Here is a 26,890-nt window from a genome sequence, read left to right as displayed (position 1 = left end):
TGCCTTCGCGAATTCAATCGCGAATTGTGTCGCAACAATTCTCAATGTGCGTCAAGACGGAATTGAAGATTGCCACAGACCTGTGGCAAACAGTGGAGAACACTTACACGCATAACAGAACGATAGTTTATGCTATTTCTTCTCTTTATTCTCTCCTTCAGAATCATAGATAATCGCGAAAGCAGATATGCATATGCTTCAAAATGTTTTTTACATTTAATTTTAATCGCACTTGAGTTTTGCTTCAGAAGAATAAAAGTTTCTCCATATATAAAAAATATAAATGTTAATAGCAGTCATATTTATAAAATAAATTCTTATAATTTTATATTTCTTATGAAGATTTCTGGAAAGAACAGATAAGAACAGATTTTTACTTTTACCGTTTTATTAATTATGAATACAAATTTAATATATTGATTATATATATATTATTATTTAATATATATTATTATTATTGATATTATATATTGATTATTATTAGTATTATATTATTATTATTAGTACTATATTATTATTATTAATACTATAACTAGTTCTCGATTAATAGATCGTTTCATGCTTAGTTCCAAAATTTTGTATCTATTTTGTATTTCTTCACAATTTTTTCATAAACATATTTTAAAATTATTTTTTCAAAAGAGAGTATTATATCTTCGATTAATTATTGCGTGATATAATCCTCTCTCTCTCTCTCTCTCTCTCTCTCTCTCTCTCTCTCTCTCCTTTTTCTACTTCAAAATTCATTATTCAAGAATGCACATAAGTATATACAATTAAAAGCTATTTATATTTCAGAAAAAATTGTGAAGAGAGAAATTAACTTATATCTGTTTATTTATTGACAATGTATACAGATGTGCACTACTTATTTCCAAGGCGTTGCGACGAATAACTAGTTCAACTTTATAGCATCGTATATGGCCTGTTGCACTTTCTTGCATTGTGATCGATACCGCTAATGTTCAAGAATTCTATCAATATTATCGCGCGTGTTACAAATTTCTTCGGTCGGCTGACTTTACGAGCGTCTACGTGCATCGCACCAACGGATTTATCCCGATGACCGATCCGGGTAATATATTATTTCATGGCATAAATTACCGGATGAATCTCGAAAGAGGAATCTTGCAGATAAATTTATGTGATATATAGCATAAATCTCGAATCTGGATGGTGACTTTAACAATAAAATAGAATAAAATTTTATTTATACGTGCATGTAATTTAAACATTTTTTTTTTCAAATTTTACACACACGTGCACACACACACACACACACACACACACACACACACATTTTTTAATAAGCATTAAATAAATAATCATTAAGAAAAACATTTCTATTCTATACACAATTAAAAAAAAATCTTTCCGATTATCTTTCTAGGTGAATTTAAATTATGAGAAAACCCTATAGCAATTTGAAGTTTACTTTCATCGATATTCATATAGTAACGTTTGATATATTTCTTCGAAAAAAAAAAAAAAAAGAAGTGACTGTTTTTTTTTTTATTGCGAGGCGCCGCCCTGCCGTACGATCACGCCAGTTTGATTTTCCATTGCTGCTTTCTCCGATACGCTCCGTTAATAATCCGCCGCAATGTGCGGCAATCCTCCACCATTTTTCTTTCCGGGCTCTCTTCCTTTTTCGCGTCGCGGCGACCGAAGATGCCGCAGCGTGTATACGCGAAATTTCCTTTCGCCGCGATAATTACGCACGCGCACTCGTAAATCGTCGGCCGATCGTTAACTAATTATTAACACCGTGTTTTGTGCGTTATTTTAATTTCACTACTCAGCTACCATTCGGGTTCTCGGAAAAAACCACGGGTATGTAACACTCTCAGCTGTTGATTATATACCGAGAACGAAAGTGGTTCAATATCTTCACTGTATTTAAGTCAAAAGTTATTTAGACAATCATCAATTAACGTAGATAAACTCAAGCTTACTAATAACTCAGATGGATGAAGCAATCACGATGCTAACAAGAAATTTCGTTTCGAGTAATAAAGTATATCAACTGTATAATTTCTAGTTCTGCAAACATTCCACGAAATTAACTCGACACTGAACATTTCGCTTACGTAATATCTTATATAATATATTCCCTGAGTTATTTCAATCTTTTTATTTGATTCGCTATGGACCGGCAAGCTGACGAATAACGGTGAGATAAGAATTTTACGGTGAGATAAAAACTGAATTTCTCCAGATGAACACTCGAATCAATTGACACAAAAATCACGGAAAATAGACCGCGAAGGATATAATCGATACGGAGACGTCGATGCCGTCGTCGATGCGTCATCTCCGCAGGACATCTGCGTTTTAGAGAAAGTATCGCGCGACACAAAAAGTAAATTGCCGTGATCCGGTGGCACGAGCGCACGCGATTTATCTCAACGTGCGAAAAAAGGATGGAGTCTTTTGGATATCTTTTTGTCATTGCGTGGATCTTTGGGCAATTATCATGGTCGGCCGCCATTAGAAACGCTCGTTCCTGTGACGCGTTGGGTCGCGTGCGAGCGTCGATGGCAAACTATCGCGCCTCGCTATTAAAATGCGATGGCTCTCTACGTAGATGTAGATCGCGAGAAAACGAAATCTGGAGCGGGCGTTTGTTCGAGAGACAACAACACCATTATCTTATGACGAAACCGAGGGTAATCCGCACGAGCCGCAAAAGAGTTCATCTGATTAGATGAAAGATTGCCCCACCTTGGAAATTAAAACGTGATAATGAAAAGAAAGATGATCCGCATCGTTAAACAGATATCACAATACTAAAAGTGCATGTTATTTAGTATTAGAGCGACAATAATATATCAAACAACAATAAATTATGACTTTTTTAACAAACAATATACTCACATATTAGACATCAGTTTAAGTCTCTTAATAAAATTTAAAATTGATGATAAAAAATCCATTAAAATTATTATTAATTTCTTTTAAATATTTAGTAACATGAAACATTCTAGTAATACTTTTTCATTAAAAAAATATAATAATATTCCTTCATATTACGAAGAGATGAGGTCAATGGTTAAATATTAGTGCACCTGCGGTAATAACCATGCCTTCATGTATCCAATACGATTTCTTCTTTCTCAGAAGGAAAACACCATGACTTGCAAACACATCGACGAGAAGTGTAGTCGAGGTCAAAGTTATCGTAGAAACAGGCACACGTTGACCGAGTTTTCGGTACCGGAATTACCAGCTACCAAATTCCTACTTTAGTTCGCGCAATGATTCTGCATTACGCAGCCGTATGAGGAATATTTATTTTTTTATCACGGCCCACATTTCTTATTTATCAAACTTGACTCGTGTCTTTATCGGCAATCTTGGAAAGTTCGGTATTGGAAGTAAATCACATAATTCCACTTGACGATCAAATTCTTTTGTGATCCGATGGCTGCCGCGAGCGCGAATGGAAATTACTTAATTTGCGCGACAGAGCAATCGGGTTAACCTTTTCATTTTGAAAGCTATCAACAGCTAACACTTGAGATTAAGAAAAATAGTTTATCGGTTCTGCTAACTTACGTCGCACTCCATACAGGAGCATTCAATGTGCTCGCACGCGCGCACCTTCTTATTTGCTTATCGCGTGAGAGAAAAAAGCGCGACTAGTTTTCTTGAAAAATCGTTTGCGTAATGCGTGCGACTACTAAACCGCGACTTCTTTCGGAACGGAGTTCGAAGCGGAAACGAAAAATGTAGCATCGAGTATGACCGGATTGCTGGCATCGTATGCCGTTAAAAATACTAATAACAGGTTGGCCGGTGCCTGTCACGAAAACGGGCAACGCGATAACCGGCATAACGAAATGTAAACCGTACGTTACCAAGTATACACGTATCGCGCTGTAATTAGCATACGTCCGTTCTTGATATCTGGACCATGACTTAAGCACCGCCGCGGACAAGAGATTATGCCGAAAAAAAAAAAAAGATATTATCGAAAGCGATACCTCGACGTGGAAAGCGGAAGGATAGATATTTCACACGATCGTGATTGAAAATGTTACCAACAAAAGTATACGACGATATAAGTTGTCCCAGTATCATGATATGAATCGAGAAAATAAGATCATTATCTCTCTGGAGTATGGGGATTCAAGAATTATTTAGGATTTAAGAAAAGATTAGGATTTAAGAATTTAGGATTAAAGAAAAAGATGACCTTGGATGGATTAACAAATATATAATTAACAAAAAAATAGATCATTTCTATTTTACTGATTAATTAAATTTATGTATTACTTTCTAATTCAATTAATTAGTTTTATTGCTCAAGAGCGAAAAGCTTATTGATCACAGATAATTAATAAAAATTAAGTAATCAGATATACTTACTTAGTAGTACTTAGTATAAATATTAAGAGATAACCAGCAGGCATAAATGATAAATAGTACGATTGCTTTAATCTTCTTCTCTCACGTCAATTCAATAAAAAATTCGATTCAATTAAATTTGATTAATCTACCATTCGTGTTATGTGAATTAATTGCAGTGAATTGATCTGCAGCATACACGAGTACTGCGATGTATCACATTTTTACAAATTACAATTATCACCGAGAGAGAAGATCGCGTCTGTTTGTGGCAATCACAAGGAAGAATTTACAAGAAAGTAGATTACCATTAGATGCGCCTGATCGAGTTTGCATCCATCAGCGCGAAGATCGCGACCTACATTTTCTTGGTGATATTATTCAACTACGTTTTACGAATCTCTTTTATAATTATTTACTTTTTTTCTTGTAAATAGTAAAAAATTGATAAATTTTTACGCGACGTGTATATTATCGCGGACAATAAAAGTTAAATGCTGAATAAAAACAAAGAAAAAAAGAGAGGCCGCTGTATACCGATAACGCAGAGCTCCTTGATTACAGAGATGTATAAAGAGAAGTCTTAACCAAGGATCGTCGAGGTAGAGATTGGTGAAATCCTTTACCATCAACCTTCTCGTACATTCACCAAGCTAATATAGATTTCTGTTTTATCCGCGTCAAAACGTTATGATTTATTGAATGTAACTCGCAAGTTACATTCAATAAATTACGCACAAAAAATTAATAATTTAAAAAACGAGAAATAAAAAAGGAATTATTATAATAATAATTGAAAATACATTTTTTTAAAAGAATATATCAACGAAGAGAAATAAAAGATTCCAATACTATGAACTTTTTTTCATAAAACACATATTTTATAGATATAATCATTATAATGATTAAACAATTTCAGAATTATTGAAGATAATTTTTTCAAAGAAAATCGATAAGCGTTTTCAAATTTAGATGCTTTTTATAAGGATCAACAAAAAATTTTATCACGTATTACTTATTTATATTCAAGATCTTATATATCTATGAACTTGAAATTTTTGCAAATCTTTGCATAGTTATGAATACGAGTGCTTCTTATTATCTTTATGCACCGACATTAAAGTATAATCAGCATCATTATCATTCAAATGATGATTACCGTTTTGATCCCGCCTACAAACAGGAAAATAATAATCGTTTCAGTGGCAACAAGCAGATGATGGACTACAACATCGTTAGCAATGTAAATCATCTCATGTACCACCGCATGTAATACACTAAAGAGGAACGCTGCTCAATTAATAACATAACTAAAAATATTCTAAAAACTATATAATTATATTAAATAGCCAATGAAATAATCAATCTAAATCACCAATTTATGATCATAATTTTAATTAAAAATAATTATGTATTGTAATTTTACTATTACAATCTTGATTATTTTTCAAAATTTCAAAGAGGAAAATATAGGGCTGAACCTTTTGAAAAAATAATTAGATTATCATTGGATTAAGAAGAAATATAATAAAATAATTTTAAGAAGATAAAAAAATCGGAGAAAAAAACTGGAGAATATTCATGGGCGTTGTCGGGCACGTCGGCGAGCAAAGGTGCAATGACGACCCACGCCGATCACACCATACATGGAAATCCGACTGATCGACAAGTTATTACTGATGACGAAAGAGGATAACTTACGTCTAATTTTAGAGTAAGGAAAAATACCGATCATTGCAAAAACATGTTTGCTCTGTTAAGTCTCATATTAAGTCAATTACTGCGTAATCGTTATTTCCATCAGAAGCTGACAACTAATTGACATTCGATTACATAAACCATTAGTACAAAATCCGCGAAATCTTTCAACATTCCACAAATTCGAAGAGAAGCCTAGCATCACTTGTGTAATATAACATGTAAAAGAAAGATACATTAAAAATTGGTTAGAGTCTAAAAGAAAAAACTAAGCATCTCTCTGCATTTGTTAAAGAAATACCTCGTTCGTTCCGAATGATTGAACGACGTCCTGTCCGTTGTAAATATCAACTATTTCACTTGACAAAGAAAATGTTCATCACAGATTCATGGTCGTAACAGAAGACAGTTTGCGGTATTGATAAAAAGATCATGTGCTAGCACAGAGACGAAGAAAGGAACGCTCGAATTTCACTGAAATGCGGGATGAATGGATGATCGTTAGATAGAGAACTTTCACCAAATTAGCAAATACATTTGCATCGTAGAAATATTTTGGAAGCTCACGACATCATACACAGGCTCGAGACATCGCGCTTTTTCAAAATAGTTTCATTTGCGAAATTATGTTATAAGATTATCAGATTACAATCATGGAAATTATTCATTTAAAATAAATTTGTAAAATAAATTGATATAAATTATTATGCAATTTAATTTTAACTAAAGCATTAAGATTACAATCTTTATTGAATTGTATTAATGTCTAAAAAAAATGCGTGGAAACTTTTGACAGGAAAATTAAATTAATATTGAAATTATATCGAGTAATAAATGAGCTATAATTTAGTAAGCCTAATTTATATCCTAATAACCGATGATAAAATATTTTTTTATTCGTCGAACAGGTGTCGTCACAGCAGGTGGTACTCGCCAACTACGCAAAAACTCTTTCCATCGATCTAATGATTGAATATTACTTGAGTTTGAACGAACGAACGAACGAATGAATTAAAATCTAGCAGTATTACGATAAGAGAATTCAAGGACTACCAGTCTCTGGAATATTGTAAATAGCAATAGATGCAACAATTTCCTATTTAATTATTTAATAATTAATTTTTATTAGCAATTATCTTAATTTAAAGATATGTTACATGCAACAAAAAAGATTTCAAGTTAATTTTCTCACCTGAAATTCCAAAGAATCCATCGTATCATTTGAGAGAAATTCGCAAGCGATTCGATTCTTTCGTACAAGATATGAGAGCAACTTTTTCTCGAAATACGGCAATCCTCGCATGATAATTAAAACAAAAGACCCTTTGAGATCGGGACATCACATCCGAGAGATTAGCACTCGCGATGAATAGATGCGGGTCTAGTCGACTGTCTGACTGAATAGCAAATTGAATAGCAAACTTGAATTCCATTTCAATCGAATGGAACATCGTTAGGCTCCAAGTCTTCGATATTAAAACCCCCCGGATATTCCGGGAAAGACACTCGAGAGGACGACTTTCCATTTCTATACAATCAACCGGAAATTCACTCCGAAAATTTCCGGAAGCCCGCATCTTCATTAAATCAGAGCAAATCATATAGACATTGCATAAAGTGCAATTTTTAAGATCAGACAGATTTAGATTCGAAAAATCATAATGTGCTGATTTTCGGATTTATAATTTATGAAAAGTTAATATTATGATTAATTATCTTTTACGTCGAATATACTTAGAGCCTAAATAATTTGATGAATTAATACAGAAATTATTCAAAGTTCATGGTAATTAATTATTGTTAGCGCCTATCTTTATATTTTCATCTGTAATTTAAAATATAATATTCCGTAAAAATTTTATAATTCTGTAATTCAGTGTAAATACTTGAAAATGTTAAAAGAGAAAATTTATAGAGAGAAAGAAATTTCAAATTATCTAATAAATAATTTCTACTTCATGTAAAAAGAAATCTTAAATATATTATATATACATATATATTCATATATATTTTTTTTTTTCCTAAAAAGCAACTTTTTTTCTAAAAAGCTTAAAGTGCTCTCGCGTGTTGTTATTAAATAGTTCGTTATCAGTACTGCACGATATCTGAGTTATCGAAGTTGAAAATTAACGTTTAAAGTACAGCCTAATTTTTACGTGCAATCAATTTGTCGCAAAATTATTACGGTCCACCTAGCTGTTCGCTTCCGGCGAATATTCATACGCGAGAAAAAACTATTGTAATAAAGATGATGTTGCGTGACACACGGAGCGTCGTCTCGTGGGTCAATTTTGGCCAGTTTGTACGCCAATAAGAGTCAATTTTTCATAACGGTACCGAAACGGCGATCGGTCAATCATCTTGGATGTCGTCGTACCGTGAGACGGAACGGTTCCGGAGCCGTGTGACACGCGGAAAATCGCGCGTGCTCGCCGACCGTGAAGCTGCATGTAGGTAAAGCGCATCGTGCACGAAGCGCACGTGCGATGCAGACCGGATTGTGGAATTTCGGCACCCTGCATAGAATAACAACTCCGTCTCTTCCTCTTTAACCAAGCGAGCGGTAAAAATAACGCATTAACCAAACGAAAAATTCAACATTCTTTCTCTACATGAGTGTAATATGTGAGTAATATATTAACGATATTAAAAAAAAAAAAATACTAAAGAGTTATTTGAGAGTTATTTAAAAAATCGAAATTGTTTAATATTTCGAGTCATAAAGTCATAAATATAAATGACGATAAATTAAACAATTTGACATTTGTTATAACATCACAAAAAGGTGTGAGCACAACTTGAATGAAAATTTATATTTTTCTTAAACGCAAAAAAAAGTTTACTCAGATATTTTAAATTTTTTAACGTAATTACGTCAATGGATAAATTCATGTATATGCAAAAAGTCAATTGCAACGTCGCAGATATACATGTATAAGTTTACAACTAACTAATAGTGATGTAATAAGCTACTTTTAAGTCCTCGTGTTCGGAAGCCGACCATATCGAGCGCACCGACGTGAATCATGTGTGTACGCGCGTAATTCTCGCGTTATATAGAAAAACCGAGCATCCATGGAGGAAGGAAGCGAGGGGCTAAGAGGGGTCTGTCCGCAAAAATGTGAATTATCGTTGAAGCGAGCGTGTAGGCTAACCACTCAGGGCCGAACGCTATGCGTAGGTTGCATCTGCGGGAAACTTGTTTCAGGAAATGTACGGATCCATTGCCTACAGGGCAAATAGCCACAGAACGCAGGTTGCATCGTAATAATGTAAAAAGTCAATATATTTGCTGAATAAAGATAAAACCAGCTTTCATAAAACATTTATCCAATAATTTGCTAAACATATCGAAATATCATATTAAAATTCTAGAGACTTTACTTCTCCTAATTATTTATAAAAATATCAATCTAATAAAAAAAAAATAATTAATCATAAAAAACATGATTTTTTTTTTCTTTATCAAAATAAGATTATCTAAGCAGAGTTCTAATCCTAACGCATGTTGGTCCTTTTTAATTATGTACATAATAAGTTATGTAGAATAGGAAATATTCATGCGTTATGCTAATTTTAGCTTTATTTTTAAAAAAGAATTTCAATAATTTGTCATTTAGCGATTATCATGTATGATAATTATTAAATAATAATAAAACATGATTTAATCAATAATTTCTGAGAACAAATCGATTCTTACTGTCCTTCTTGAAAACAAATCGATCTTATATACTTATCGAGACTTAAGCGGACAAGAGCGCTGACGTATTTCCTCTATTTGTAACGAGATACTATCGTAACATTTCGATGACTAATACTGAGTGACACTTTCATACCATGCAAGGCACGTCGATGACGTAAGCACGTATCAGAAATGTTTGTTCCCCTCAATGTTACGTGAAATCAAATTTACTAATAAAGCTCAAAGTCACTCAATCTCGTGAATACAAAATCATCTTCATTAAAATAAATAGAATTGTTTAAAAACTGCAGCATCATAGTTTTAGCCGGAAATGAGAATTAATAAAACTGGTATAATTTCGATGAGTCTAGAGTTCGACATTATAAATAAACAAAAATGATCTCACAATGCTGACAATGACATGAGATACATTTTTTTATTCTAGAAGCAAATTAAAATTACAAATCAATTTTTGTCTGTTCCAAAACTACGTCATAAATCCCATTGCGTCATGGGATACCTCCAATTATGGGATCAGTTTGCAAAATCCGATAGATCTTCTAACATCTTTCTACATCCTTGCAATGTCGAAGAACGGGTTACATGGTAACTGGTACAGACCGCATCCCAACGACAATCTAATATTTAGCGTACGCATTAACGGATCTCGAGATTTTCCCACGCGTCAACGCGAGTCACCCGCGTATGTAGGATCGCCTAACAAGGACCGATAAATTTTTATTCGTTCTCAACAATCCAGCCAGGTAGGTAGCTGCGACTGGCAAGACGTATTTTTCCCTGTCGCTCGTGGGAATACAAAATAATGCAAAACCATTCACACGTTGAAAGTTGCAGATGTGATGTTGTAGATATGATGCAACACTTTTCATATCTCTCGGTTTCAGATAACAAAGATTTCCAACTTTATTATAGGAATAATAGTGTATTTACGCGATAAATCCTTTTCATACGAAAGATGTTTGCAATCAAACTTTCATAATCATATCTATATAACCGCGCTATAAAAGCGATATTACCGCACAGCTTACTCAGCTCTTTCACTTATCGATGGCATCATCAGCAGCCTTTCATCTCTCTCTCTCTCTCTCTCTTTCTTTCTTTACCTTTCGGTGCAAGTAAATAGAATTCGTCATTACCTGGTCGGTGCCGAAGCTTCCTTCCTCCCAAATCGGATCATCCCATCCGCCCGAGGAGCCCGAGGAGCCTCTGCGACCCGGATCCCACGAGTTTCTCTTCAGGTTATCCAAAGAATCTGTAGAGAGTCTCCTCCGGTCGTACGAACCTCGTCTACCGCTAGAAAGCGGCATCGCCGATTTGCTGTCGGGTCTTCTCAGGCTAGCCGAGATTGAACCCGTTGACGACGGATCGCCGCTCAAGGTCACGTTCAGGTGGCTCCTCAGATTCCCGCTGGATCCGGCGAGGCAGCTCTTCAGGTTCCCATTGGAATAACTGCGCGTCTTGAGATCTCCGTTCGATGAGCTCAGACCGGTCCTCAAATTTGCGCGAGAATCCACGGAGGTCGCGAAGAGGCTGGCCAAATTTGGGGCAGTGTCGCGCCGCGTAGTCGCTGGTCGCTGAAGATTCGTCATCGACTTCGCCACGTAATCCCTACGCAACGGCGAATTGTAGCTCGATGTGGTGTCCTTCCTCAGACAGCCCATGGAGCGACCTATGGGATCTCTTCGTAGAGATGAACCGCCGATGGTGTTCGAAAACAGATCCTTCCTGGTACTGTTGATAGCGCTCATAGATGATCCCAAGGGATTTTTCCTCAAGGTACTGGGAAAAGTCGAGGGATGCAGTTCCTTCTTAGGCGGTGACATTGGTATACTCAGCGATCTTCTTCCGGTAGGAGATGTGGAGGTGTAATTGTAAGTATCAAGACGTCCAAAAAGATCTTTCCTGGTCACGTGATGCACATTACTGAGGGATCCTCTTCGGTTCCAGCAGTTCTCTTTTGCGTGCTTGCCGTGTACCTCGCAGCATTTGTCAATCTTGAGCTCTTGCTTAATTAATTCAGGATTATTTTGCAATTGCTCTAGCTTGACGTCCCTGAAAAGTTCCTCGAGGCGACGTATGGCAGCTTGCTGATGCGTTGACATCGTGTGATTATGACGAGAAAATTTCCTTTCGATGTGAAATCAATTGATCACGGTGAACCTTCTTCGGATCTTCCGGCTCTTCTCGGTAAAGAGTCTAGTATTCAACTTTACAATTACACAATTTCCGTGCTTCGCTTATGCGCCACATAATTGCACTTAAACACTTATGTAGGAATTCGTTCGTTCGAATTGTCTCGCCCGGTGATTTTTACGGCTACCAGGATGTTAATTAGCTCACAAAAACACTTTTCGACTCCAATGTAAGACAGGAAGAACTCATCTTGTTCTTAATGTTCGTCGACCATGTATTTCGTCATAATATAATAATGTTTTTGTATTATCGTAACAGCAATAATCTCTTATGAATGCTTAAAAATGTTATATGGTAATGGGGAAAAATCTTCCACGCGTTATTTCATAGATATTTCTTGAAATTATTCCAACCAAATTCGTCAAGTTTCCTTGTTGTATTTCAGAAAGTTCCCACGATACACCATTTGCATATATATCCTCGTATTTATGACAAAAAGTTTGTAAATTTTATACAAAATTGCTAATAACTCCGTAACTAATAACCGTAGCGTTATGATCTCATGTCTAGATGGTGTCACGAAATAAATTTAATTTGCAGTAGCAATGTCCGTTTGATGACTCAATCGGTTCCGTACTCACAATTCAAAATCACGTGAAGGGACTGACGGTGATCTTCGGTTCTACCTTCGCGGTTCGTTAAGTGACCGGCATGCGTGCAACGTGGTGGGAGCGCGATCGTGGCTATATGAAAACGCGTGTGCGTCGTAACACACGTCTGATGAGGTACTGGAGTACCGCGATACGCGAGAGACCCGGTGCCTCGAAGGAACTCTCTGCCGTGCGGAGATCCCCACCAGGCCGGTATGCCATTCGTTCAAAGACGAAGTATCCATATTAGGTCAAACCTTATGGGTTTGTCGCGCAAAACTCCAAAGGTACCGTCAATATGACCTTGGCACATCGCGGAATCAGGTTGCTGACGAAGGTATGCTTCATGAGCATAGAGACTATGAGGCACGGTGTGTCAAACGCTAATGCCCAATACACATGCCCGTACATCATTCCCGCATCATATCGCAATTTTCTTTCTCATGTCGAATAAACAGTTTTGAAGAGATTATTTTGTCAAATATTTTTTTCTATATATCCATTTTTTCAGTGTCTAAAGAAATGAGAATGTGCAAAAAAATTATTTAAAAGAAATTTCGTTGAACGTCATATAATGGATTTCTTTACAAAAATATTTTTAGATTTATAGAGATTGAGTGATTCAGAGTATTTATATCATGATAAACGATGATAATCGATGTCAATCTATCAAGCAGAAAACAGATGAAGACAGCAATTATATGTTAAATGTTTAAGTAATCTTCTAAATAAAGCCAGATAGATAAAAAAATAAGAGATAAATGGAATAAAAAACAAACTTATATCAATGCTGTGTAACACAATTATATCAGCATTTATCTCCTTCGTAATTAATCACATACTAAAAATAAACTCATAAAAAGGAATAAAGCAATTCGCGGAATAAGATACAATTTATATAAATTGTATCTTTTATTATATAAATTACAATTTTTTAATTTTACGATGAGACACTAAAACTGGTTAAATGTTTTTTCGTCGAAATATGTTGTGGTATTGATTATCTTGATGTGTGAAGAACATTTATGTTCAGATTATTTAAAACTAGAAACTAGCAAGTGATTCATCTTCAGCGCATGTAAATATCAATTCATATTACGTTTGTAAAAAACAATATTATCTTTTCAGATAAAATATAGATAAATTATAGCGATATCACAAATTAAATGTTGAAATAAAAATTAATATAAATAAATTAAAATTATATAGAGCATAATTCAAATTTAACAAAAAAAATATATATAAATAAAACGATTAAAAAGATTAAATAAAACGAATAAAAAGATTAAATAAGATTAAAAAAGAGAAATCAGATTTCAAAGAATGTATAAAATCATATTGTGTGTGTGTGTGTGTGTGTGTGTGTGTGTGTGTGTGTGTGTGTGTGTGTGTGTGTGTGTGTGTATTGCTAATTTTATTTAAATAACAATCATTTATATTACTTGTTTCATAAAAATAGAATTTCTATAATGTAAGATATGCATCTCAAAATTTCCGTAATAATATTATACTTTCACCAAGTAAAATTAGAAATAAATACATAAAAAGATTCTTTCATATAAAATACATCGTCAAATATGATAATTAATACATTTATACTCATACTAGAATGTTGTTTTTATTAGCAACTGTAATTAGTTAGCGCCATCTACTCTTGATTAACGGGAAGGCTCGCGAGCATGGTATCTGGTGAACGGAAACGTTCTTTCATATAGTCAACGAGATGGAGCCGCAATTGCATTATGCTCCATAGAGACAACATAAATTACGAATGCATATGCGGTACCGCATATATCGGAAATACGCAAATCACGATTTCTATAAATAACGACCGTAATGTATCACAAATTACAAATTATTTCGAATAATCTCCCAAGATCAAATAATGTTTCCTTACGTATTATATAAAAATAAATTAGATTACGATCATATTAATAATTATATGATTTGCTCTAAAAGAAGAATAATAATTGAGCATATATAAAGAATTCCTATATTAATTAAATTTGCTACAGATATATATATATATATATATATATATATATATATATATTGTTCATGACTAATGTAAATATTTTAGCTCTGTCGTAATTTTATAATATCAAAAGCAAGCTTTACATATATTAATATATGTCATTTATTTATATTTCAATAAATTTCTATCGATTTCAAATGTATTTACTAATGATTATAAATTATCTGAAAATTTATTTCAAATTTTATGTAAAGGTATTTAAATTCTTAATTTTTGAAACATTACATTTTTAATTCTAAAGATAAACTTTTGTAATTAATTTCCAAATTTAAAAAATAGTTTAATTTTTTTTAATTCGTTTAATAATTATTAATTCTTCATGATTAATAACATATGTTAAATTTAATCAATAACATATTAATAACATATATATATATATATATATATATGTTAAGCTTAACTGATTCACAATCTACGAACTTATTAAATACATGATTGAATGATTCATGATACGAAGTAACGTACGACATACATCAAGATGAATAATTAGCACCGTTGAAAAGGAGTAGCAATTAGAATGTAAATATCAAATTACATCGCTCTTTTAAGAATAAAATTGATATTTATATTTTCTGCTAAACGAATTAAATATAATTTCGATTAAATATAATTTTTATATAATTAGATATAATTTATAAATATAATTAAATATAATATACAGGCATATTTGTTTAATAATGTAATTCGAATTTTTCAGAATATATTCAATTCAATATCACACGATATTTGATGCGATATTTACCAGGGCTATACTACCAGAGCAGAGTCATCGCGGAGTAACGCCACTATCATAAAATTTTATCACGCGAATTGCGACTTGTCGATCGGTTACGTATTGCCAGAAGGAAACTCACATACATGTGTTATCGAATTATTCGGCTTCTTTGACACCTACACGAAGAAGCGGTGGCCTATTCCGGTTCACCTTGACGATCGAAGATAAATAACGACTTTGCTCCGCGAACTGGAAAGGGTATACTCCCCATTAAAAAAGCGACACGCTTGCAAATATCAGTGTTGCATTACACTGACCATGAGCAAATGTATTGCAATTATGCCAAAGGCCTTATTGCATGTTCGTTTTAAAGAGCCGCGTGTAATTTAAAGTTCGATCAGATTAACTTGGCTCTGATCTAACTTAGCTCAAGCCGATCTCCCTCCGTGCAATTGACGACCATGAAGTAACTTTTACGTAATTCGCGGATGACGATACCAGCGTAATGCGTCGAAAAATCTCGGAAGAGCGCCCACGCGACAATACCGTTTCCGTCAATAACGCATCCTCCAATTGTGCGTGACAAAAGAGATGATAATATCGGCGCTCTTACGCGCGATGCAGTTTACATTCTGCAGCTGCGTCATAGCAAAATCTAACGTCGGACGAGAATGGACATTAGAATTTCGAGTGTAGGTGTACGAAGATCTCATCAGATTTCTTGCCATGGTCGTGTTGCGATTTATTTCATAAAGCGTTTAATCATGGAAGTTTCTCTTCTAATTAACGTATAAAAACATTATATTAAATGACAATTAATTGTTAAATAATTTTACTAAATAATTTTATGAAATAATTTTAATAAGTTTGACGATCAAAGATAATATTACAAAAATTAATTAAATTAGATTACAAGGAGAATTATTATATGGAAATCTGATGTTAAATGTTTTATGATTAATCTCAAGTAGGGATAATTCTAATGGTTAAAATTTTCACCAAGGAGAAATTGCTCACGCAGCTGCTGACTTTATTAATATGAGATTATCAAATGTACCGCTGTCGTCGCATATGAAGCATACGCGAGAGCGCATTATGTGGAACGCGAATGGATATTCGTGAGGCATGTCAACACGAACTTTCATAGCCAATTCGTTGGATTGATTGTACAAAGACAAACGCGAGAAACTAGGGAGCCGGTAAGCTACAATATCGCCGGCACACTTACGCGGAGGTGCAACATTTCAATCTCCAATTGCAGCAGTGTCGTAGTTTTTCTGCGCCACTCCAACGACCTGATATATTGCGTCGTTGTTGTCGATGATGTATCGCAAATAAAAAAAAAAAAAAAAAAAAAGAAACGTACAACTGTGCCAAGCCCTCTCACGACATAAGTGACAAATAAACAGTCCGAGGCTGGGCAACGGTAAAATCGATATCAACGGTAAAATCGCATATCAAAGCAGAAATCATAGCGCATCTTTTTTGACATTTAGGAAAATAATGATCACATCAGGAAATTATAAAATGCGTCGTTTACTGTGATTACCTCGCTGACGTCACGGTACTTCCGCGAAATTATTGCATTGCATAATGTAAGCGAGTCAATAACGAGGCCACTGAATCCAGAACGGTGATATCTTTTACATCTCGATTCTTATCGTTCTGTTACAGCTTTTTTGCATCAACGCAGGTCAGTAATAAAAATGAACTAATCTATCTCGTGTAATCACATTTGAATTAATCTCAAAAGCGTGCGTGTTAATATACATTACTTTACACAGTTTGATAAATAAAAAAATATTTTCTTATTAAAAATTAAAATTATTAATAATAATTTCTAAATTAGCTTTCCAATGAATTTTCTAGTCATGCTCTGTATATTAATTTCCAGATTCAAGCAGACAGACATGAAATGAAAAATATAGCAATAGAAATGATAAAATAGAATATAATAAATGGAGGTCATTTACGAAATCATCATTAATATTATTTCTTTGAAACAGCATGTTCGCGAAAACGAATAACCGAGTAGCCGAATTTTAAGGACATGCTGGTATTATATGCTTTTTCGTCACTTCTGTTCGTGGTAAACGAGTCGCTATTCGACTCTTTACATTGCTGTGACATTTCCGCCGTCGGAAATACAAAAAGCAATTGACATGCAAATTTTCGGCTAACACCGCTCGACCACTATTGTTATATTATCCGGTGCGGAAATACGTAATTTCATATTGCATGTTAACATTAGTTGGCAAATGCCACTTATCCAAATTTTAAGGGAAAATTCTGTGCAGTAGAATTTTCTTTTTATAAAAACCATAATACCAGAAAAAGAACTCAGAAGCAATGCTTTCCGATAAAGTAAAGAGATAAATGTCTATTCAATAATTCACACTAAAAAATTCATAAGCGTCCAATATAAAAATACATTTCAAGAAAATAAATAGATGAGTAAAGTATTGTACGCGGGTAAGAGTACGAGAAATAAGATCTATCGAGCGAAAGGACATGCGGAAGGTTATCCAATAATTAATTGATAATTGAAGTAATTACAGTGTCTAATTGACGGTTTCTTGATAGCCATGACTAATCAATGATGAGGAGAGTTAAATCGAAAATAAAGCAACCGGCAAAAATGAAAAATTTATATACGGTTATAAATACATTTCGTAACGATAAACTATAAATAAATATCGCGAAATAAATATGACACATTAATAACGCGTATTTACTTACATATTATAAAAAGTGTAATTTATTAGAAAGACAGTAAGATCATAATCGTAATCATAAATTCAAGTTTCTATTTTCTATTACTTCTCTATGCTAGTATACAAAGTATTTTTCGATTTAATACGCATTCAAGCAGATTTACGAGGCGTGATATATCTGTTTTTCCGCTCTCTTATACAAACTTAAGCGGTTTCTACTCACAGATTTGAACGGCATATACACGTGCACGTTGGTTTTACCGGCGCGTTTGTCTTTTATATTGAACATAAAGTTCTGGCTCGCTGCAAAAATGACGCGATAACAATCTTAAAATCCCCTTTAAATTATACCGGAAGCGACGTAGAACGAGATATAAATCGATTTTACGTGCTCGCTATCTCGATCGATTCGCGGAAAATATAGGAAGGCCGGTTTCTCCGGCAAATTACGGACGACACTATAAGCGAGTTATCGGTTTTGCATCAAAAACCTATGCGAAAAATACGAAAAGACGGATAGAAAGTCCCTTTTACCCATTACGCTAATGGTAAATCAACCTGCAATTTTTTTTAACAACAGAGCAACGGACACTGCCGTAGAGACAACTATAAAATGACTGTATGACTCGAAGTAATACGTCGATGCTCATGATTTATGATCGTTGTGTGATAACTGAATGACACGCTATCGTGTCATTCGCTATCGTATCATTAAATGATCTAACGTTAGGAGCAAGTGTGCGTAAAACATAGTATTATGCTCTTAGAAAGGAAAACTGTCAGTTATTCCTGATATAAAATAGACAGCGAGAACCCGATATGATATTTAAAAATTGACTTACCTTCGATTTGATGACGTCGTAATGTCCTTCCAAGACCCTTGAATCGTAAATGCCGCTTGACACCGAGTTTTGCCTTCTGCAACAATAAAATGCACAATCAACTTGGGCATTGAATCATGTGAAAATAAAAATCATGAAGTTTACGTAAAAGATATGTATGAAAAGAAATGTATAATGTAAGTAATAAAAACAACGTACATTAATAATGTACATTGATACGTACATTAATACGTACATTAATAATGTTTGTCAAAAACATTAAAAATGCATTACGTTTGCCGAAGATCTTTCATGAAATAATTGGAAATGATTTAATATTTAGAGAGTCGAAAAGAAAGTCATAGCTAGTATGAAGTCACGCTAAGTATGATCAAAGATATTAAATGATGTAACATTTCTGAGAAAGCTATAAATTTTCGCAGCGAGAATTTTTATGTAATATGACGTGAGAACTTACGCGATTGGATCCGATCCATTGATCGTGGGCTTTGGCGACTGGATTCCAGACCGGACAGGTGCACTCGTGTGAATGGGCGAAGGTCCTTTACTTCCCAAAGGCTGCTTTATCCTGCAAATGTCAGAACAAATGCGAATGATAATTCTCGATCCAATTTTGTCACACGCGATCATAAAGTCTCGTAAAAGTACGAGGAAATTATGGTGTTGGAGATATTACGTGATTATCTGTCACTTATTGATCTCTCATTTCCGTTGACATATTACAGCTAACGATCTCACTAGCCAATGTAAATCCAGTCATTCATTGCAAATAACACGCAATAATTTTATAAACGCTACGCATACGACACATCTGAATTTAAAAAGCAAAAAAGCATCTAAAGCATCTAAAATATTTTTTCAAACAAAAATCTAGAACTAATTTCTAAGGATAAATTAAGAGAAATTTCATACAATAAATTTAAATATAAAATAATATAAACTTTTTATATTTATAAGTATAAAATAATATAGACATTTTATATTTATAAGCTCTAAAAACGGATGAAACATTATATAGATTAAAGAATTTTTTATTAAAATGTCAATCTTTATTACAAATAATTTATTCGTTTCTGTCTTTCAGACTCAGAAATTGTTTTTATCTTAAATTATTATTACAAATAATTATTCTTTTCAAACGTCTATTCTACCTCTAAAGAATAAGATCTGGGAATTAACTACGACCGCTATTTTCGTGCAGAAATAGAAATAAAGAAGTCTGAGAAGTTGCAAGACCTCTAAACCCATGCTATTACTCAGCGAGACGTGATTTATCAGGGATTCGTTGTCACCGTCCCAAGACGGGGGAAAAACGAGATGTTGGGCCATCTTGACCTCCGCGAACTTAACTCACGAGGTCTTCCAGCGAGGCATGAACGACGGATTAGGTATCATCTCAAGTGATGCGATGTGCATGAGCAACATATAAATTTTCGTAAGATGCGTTATCTCACGAGAGGCCTGATGTGCATAAAATTTGCCTTACAAATTGAGAATCTCTCAATTTTCTCTCGGAAAATCTCTCGGATCTTTTATCTGGTGCAACTCGAGGTAATCGTCCACTGAAAAGCTGAAACTTTCTCGTAGCTGCGTTCGATCGCGAAGGAGCTGCCAGATTTTTTTTCTTCCAACGGTAACGGTTTGATATGTACAGATGATTTACAATCTGACATTCTCTAAATCACCGAAACAATCTCTCCGGTCGATCATCGTGCGACGTCTCAGTTTTCGTTACCGTTATACAAAATCGCGCTGCATCATGGCGCGTGCTGCGTTCTCAATTGAGGTAACGTTTTCCGATGCGACATGAGCTCCCGATGCAGCTCTACAGCAAGTTGCGCTTTTGCTGAGCGTGGCTTATAAGTTATACAATACAGCAGGTGCGATTAAGTCGTACTCGCGGAAATCATGGTAACCAATTAGTATTTGGGAGTCCCCCGATCGTTTCCCGTTAATCGTTTCGCCGACACCGATCATGATGGAAAAATGTATAGTGCGGTATAAAAAAAAAATGTACGTGCAGATTGCGCGGCTTAGCGTTTATCACTCACTGTGCCAATCTAACAAGAATCTATAGTTTATATCATTTAATATCATCAATTGATCAATTTTAAATCTTTATTTATTTAAAAATTTATTTAAAAATAAATTCAAGAAGTAACTCCTTGAGATAACTGTTCGATATAAAAAAATAAATGCGCGATATTAAATATTATTTAAATTTAAATGGCTGTTGAACGAATAATCCTGGAATATTATTAAAAGTTTTAAACTTTAAAAAAAAAAATGAAAATCCTGATATTGTAATATCCTGATATTTCGAATTGAAAGGATGCTCCGGCAGAAGATTACACTGCGGTAAATGTCACTAAGCGACCGAATGATATTTACCGACTTATGCACGGCGGCGTGGAACTGACGCTCCGGAGGCTGCACGTGCTGCTGTGACTGTTCTGTTTATTGTAAGTCGGCCGATTGTTAGGAGGCTGTACGCAGATCCGCTCAGCGATGCGGAATCGCGGCGTCGTCGGTTTGTGATAAATCATGCTTCCTGCACGTTCCTCGCCGTCCTCGAGTCGTGATGCGTTTTCACACCTTCATCGCCACGCACACGGGGCTCCCTTCGTGCGATAGTCGCCCGACGAACGAAACTCGAGGGGAGAATGTCCCCTGCAGTTGCAACGGAATCGTCGGAGTGTGCACTCGACGACCGATACGGCTTCGAGAAGACGCGAAGAAAAAGGACGAGAGGCCGACGCCGGCTTGACCGCCCAGGAAGCCGCGGAATTCGCGCCCGTTTCGTCTCGTCGCGCGAGAACTGGCGTGCGAGAGAGCAGTTGTGAACCAGCCAGCGGTGTGTCGTTTGTCGTGCAACTGCAGCTGCGGGCGGTACCGAACCGATACTGCCGACCAGGAGGCCCGATGTGGAATATCGCGAGGGAGCAAGAGCGGTGGTGGTGACTACGAATCGCCTGGCAGCGGCATTAGGCACGACTGAGCTCAGGCCTGTCGGAGCCCCGGACTCCGTTCGTAATAACAAAGCGTATATCGCGAACCTATCAGAGGCTGCTTTGATTCCCTCCGGCCGCCTGCATGCGCGCCGCGATGCATCCGCGGCGATCAGCTGTCGCTTTGCGCGCAACCGCGATAGACGACGAGAGGTATAGAAAATTTTTGTGGGTTCTTAGGAAACTCAAATGTAGAAATGAATGTAGAAATAGATGGGATATAAAGGAGAGAAGGAGGAGCAGTCTGCTGCTTTAACGGAATAAATAGCGTGACTACATATCGCTCTCTTCCTTGCATTTTGATAAATGATGAAAGTTAAGGGAGGAGCATCGAGAATAATTTGCCGAATAAAAATGTGGTAGAAGAAATATTAGATAACAAATTCACGCGAAAAGTGAATTTCATTCTATAAGAAAATATATATAATTCTACGGGAAAATCTCCCCAATATTGAATCTTTTAATTGTCATTTGTCTGCTTGGTAATTTTGAATTCCAAAGTTTCCCTTAAGACCTAATAGGAAATTTGAAATATTTAGGTTGTTTTTATCACTCAAAGATTTTAAAAACACATAAATGTTAAAGAGAAGGTATGAAACTAATGTTAGTCAAGCTTTTTGATCAAGCTGTTGTTTTTAAGTGGGTAATAATTTTCGAGCGAAAGAACATTGAGTGCGCGGACAATCGCTTTCGGGAGAATCGCACGAGAAACATCTGGCAAATGTCCCGCTTCGAGAAACAGAAGCTACAAGTACCTCACAGTTATTTCTCGCGGCTAAAATGATACACGCAAGTTATACTCATTTTCACAACGTATCGCCACACTTTCTGCCTTACATCAGCAACGAACGCGAGTCTCCGTGAATTTTTCAGCCTTCTCAGCAAAGGAATTCTCCGTTCTGCTTTCTTAAGTCGCACCCGCGCAACGGACTTTACATACGCCAACGCGAAATATTTTCCGTACAATATTGATGCGTTAAGCAATTCTCGAGGTTTTTTCGCATCCGTTTTCTGTGTTACAGTTCCGCATTTGCTCGCGATCGATAAACTTTCACAATTCACTCCGTTTCGGAACGTGGCTTACGCGGATATGAAATTTGTAGCAACGCGATTGCGTTACCATCATTGCGCGAATGTATCCGCAAATATCACATATTACCTGTTGATTACTGTTATAGCGATTACATCTACCTTAGAAAAAAAACTCGGCAAATATTGTCGACGTATTTCACAAAGTAAATGCTGTAGAAATAATTCTAATTTGTAATTGAGATCTTTGGATAAAATTAGTCGATATAATAAATTTTGAAAAATAAATTTAATGATTTTTCTTTTATGTAATAAATGAGTAATTATTAATAAATCATCATTAATTAATCGATATTAATCCGTAAAAATTTTAAATTGTTAGGGAGAATTATCAGTTTAATTTATTTGCATTATTCTATTTATTAAATTTTGTTACCACATTTACGATTTTATTATTCCTAAGTATATATATATATATATATAACGTAATATATTTTATAATATCTTATTGCAAACTGTAATAAAATTCTTTTACACCTCAACGAATTTATACTTATTACATAAGTTCAAAAGTGATAATAAAAGAAATTAATTATACAATTATAACATTATGTAATTGTGCTCAATTATGTAATTGTATAATCAATCTTTGGATCACGAAAATTTATACAATAAATAAACTCATCGATGTGGAACGATTATTTAAAACCAATTTTTTTTTCCTCTATTTATCTCTAACCACAACACCTGGAATGTTCAGTGTTAACGAGGCGCTTTTAACTCAGGCAACAGAGAGAGACGGAGAAAGAGAAACTGCTTCGCGATTATGCTTCGTATTCCGATGATGTTTCAACAAAGCCTCGTTTGTTACCAATGACGATCGCTCGCGCGTTCTAATTATGCGCTGCATCTCGCCGTATTCGCGCAAGTAGGTGGCTTCATTACAACGAACAAACAGCGTTGAGTCCACGATGAGAAGAACCCAAAGATCCATCTTTGGCATCGGCAATGTCCATCGCATTAATTTGTAATTTGTCTCATCGTTAAAGAAATTTGAATATATTACATTTACGCAGATGTAATCGACGGTAAAAGCATATTTGTCTGCTTGATAGTCTTGGCAACGCAGATAATAATTAATAAAAACAAGATTATTAAGAGAATCAGCAAGCAATGTCTGAACAATGCACTCATGTGTACATTTAAACGTTATGATATATTCGATATTTCTATATCCATCTAAAATTATTTCTCAGGAATATTATAATATTCAAATTTTTTTGTTATTTCTAGCGATGATTTGAAAAAATTTTTTTCTTTTTTATTATATCGATTTCTAGGAACTATTTATATTTTCAGAAACTTATGTTCCAAAATGGTTCAAATTCAAAAGTATTTTCAAATATTTTAGTAAATCTTTTTTTTTTTTAAATGTCGCTAACGAGTTAAACAAGAATTTTTTCAATTTTTCGCGTCTTTAAATTCATATAGAATAATACAAACGAAACTATTCTAAAAATCAGTTTGTATAATAATAAAAATAAAAATTATTTTCCAGCTATATCATTGTTTTGAAAGAAGACAGAATGCGTATTTCAAAGGGAGCTTTATATGTCGTTAACGAAAACAGAATGCGCGTCTGATAAATCTAGCGAATCATCAAGAATAACCACGTTTGTTGAACTCGCCGAAGGATCAAGGGCTCTTGTTCGGTCTCCATCTCGTCGACCGCGAAACGCCGCCGTATAAATATGCCGTATTTCGCCGCTAACGAACTGCCAGACACTCGAAGCTTCTTTGGACCGAGTTAATTCCTCGATTCATTCCGCGAAAACGTCAGCACTACTGCTAGCCAGTCTCATTAGCACGTTCGTGAAAACGTACGTAACCATTAGTGAAAATACTATTTAACTACATACGATACGAAATAGTTACTACTTGGAAGGCATCCCGTAATGCAATCATATATTTCAAGGTAGATTCTCTTAGCTGGATTTCATAAACGAAAAACTAATGATAGCTGCGACAATAACTTTGTTACAATAATTTATAAATATATTTATCAAAATTTCTATTTGAATCATAAAAAGTGTTGATTGAAATAATGCAATTATGAATATAATATAAATAAATAATAAATCTAACTAATAAGCTACATATATTATATATCACATGCTATTTATGCATTTTTCGCATAGTTCATTTTAAGTTGATTAAAAATGTGAAACTTAAAAAATATTAATTTTTTGTTTTATGCAAATAACTTAATACATAAATTCGGCCCAGGTATAATATATCAAGTTTGCGTGTTCGTATACTCTTTTTACAGGATGTAGTCACGCGCATGAATGGGACAATGCGGCGGCATGGAAGTATGCGCATGAATCATCGATAGGGCAGAACCGATGGAATTGTATGGCCACCGCTTTGCTGTACAGTATCTACATGCATCCGGTATCCGGTTCGAGCACGATATCAGCGGTCGATGCCAATGAACCGTGATCAAATTCCAACATCGATCGTCAGTTTGTGCGAGCAACAAATGCTTTCTCGAGGGTTACTTTAAATTGTGAAACAGTATAGACATAGAAAATCACTTTCTAAGAATGATACACGTTGTACGCAACAATGGAAAACAAATTAATACGTTTACCTAAAACTTAAAATTTTAAATAACGCTAATTTTATACAAGAATTGTGAAATTTGAATAGACGGATGATTTATAATAAATTTAAATTGTTCGTTGTTATCGGAAATAAAATTAAAATTTATATAATTTTCAAAGAATCATCTTAGAAACATTTTTCATATAAATTATCTTAAATATTTAATTAATTTTTAATATCAATTTGCTAAACTTGTTTTAAAAGATTACAAATATTAAATAATTTAATACAAGTTTATATAAAAATATAATAAATTTTTAAAATGTTAATTCATGAGTTTTTACAAAAGCTCATTCAGCTAAAAGTTTTTTTAAATGATTAAGACCTGGTCTTTCAATTTAAAAAATGTAAAGAAATGCCAAACAATTAAAATAATCAGTCTTTTCCACCAATTCTCACAGGAGGGTAATAGTCTATTTTAATCAGCATTTCTTTCATCGGAATCTAAATCTAAACTGCTATTCTTGGCACATGTTTTACTATAATAAACGCTACAAAGGCATTTCACTATCGCCATCTGTTGGAGAATGCAATGGGCTGTAACTTTCATTGAATGTATTCGATGCAACAGACCTGCTTCACCGATATAAATAATATTGACAAGATACATTACATTATTAACTGTACGGCCATATATTTAAAAATAAATAATAATTTCTTAAACTATATATTCTTTTTGTGATCTTTCATCATAAAATATCTTCCTAGCATTTAAAAATCATAAATATCATATGTTTTTTTTTATTTTTTTTGAAAATATTTTCTGAATAAAATCTTAAAAAAAATACTCACCCTTCTCCCTGAAGTCTATTATCTGCTACTTGCATAGGTAACGGTGCAGCTAGCTGCCTGACTAATTCGTCCCTCTCTCTTTCCTTTTGCTGGATAGTTTCTTGTAATCTCTGCTTCTGTTTTTGATATTCCTTAAATAAGCCACCGTTGTAACTTTGTTCAATATTATCGCTAGGAACCACCATTGCTCTAACCGGTATCGCAGTTGAGTCTGTAATTTTGGCTGCGACTCCTGTCGGTTTATCCGCTAAAGAATCTCTTCTGGAACTCCTGGCAGTCGAGGGCGCCGGCGATTCCCTTCCAGGCATTCTACGTTCCGGCGTGGATGTCGCTGAAGGGTCCACGTCCACACCTATTATGCAAAGGAAATTACAGATTATTTTTTAAATAATTTAGAATAATATAGAGATCTATTTAACAATTCCATAAATCGTGGAATAATAAAATCAATTAAAGCTAGATAAATCAGAAATAAATCGGGATTTAAACACTTGTGTTATTATATACATGTGATCAGATTTAAAAATTTTCTTAATTCAAATCTTTTATGACAT

At 34.5% G+C, this 26,890-nt stretch overlaps 1 protein-coding gene across 8 annotated transcripts in view; it reads right to left on the bottom strand.

Moving 5' to 3' along the window:
- The window catches only part of LOC105429009 (WD repeat-containing protein 47), a 62,157-nt gene that overhangs the window by 18,788 nt on the left and 16,479 nt on the right, over positions 1-26,890 (bottom strand). For 7 of the 8 annotated variants that reach the window (XM_011641652.3, XM_011641653.3, XM_011641654.3 and 4 more), the window contains exons 4-6: positions 26,337-26,688; positions 19,298-19,408; positions 18,841-18,916 (exon numbers count right to left, since the gene is read on the bottom strand). In XM_011641652.3, the coding sequence (XP_011639954.2) occupies positions 18,841-18,916; positions 19,298-19,408; positions 26,337-26,688 (539 nt within the window). The remainder of the gene's footprint in view (positions 1-18,840; positions 18,917-19,297; positions 19,409-26,336; positions 26,689-26,890) is intronic. The other variant, XM_089082601.1, reaches the window with a different exon arrangement.

Source organism: Pogonomyrmex barbatus, unplaced genomic scaffold (assembly GCF_055798465.1).
Source record: "Pogonomyrmex barbatus isolate J1 unplaced genomic scaffold, ASM5579846v1 scaffold6, whole genome shotgun sequence".
Classification (NCBI taxonomy): domain Eukaryota; kingdom Metazoa; phylum Arthropoda; class Insecta; order Hymenoptera; family Formicidae; genus Pogonomyrmex; species Pogonomyrmex barbatus.
Note: the sequence above shows the minus strand (reverse complement) of the source record. Positions and strands in the feature narration are given on the sequence as shown.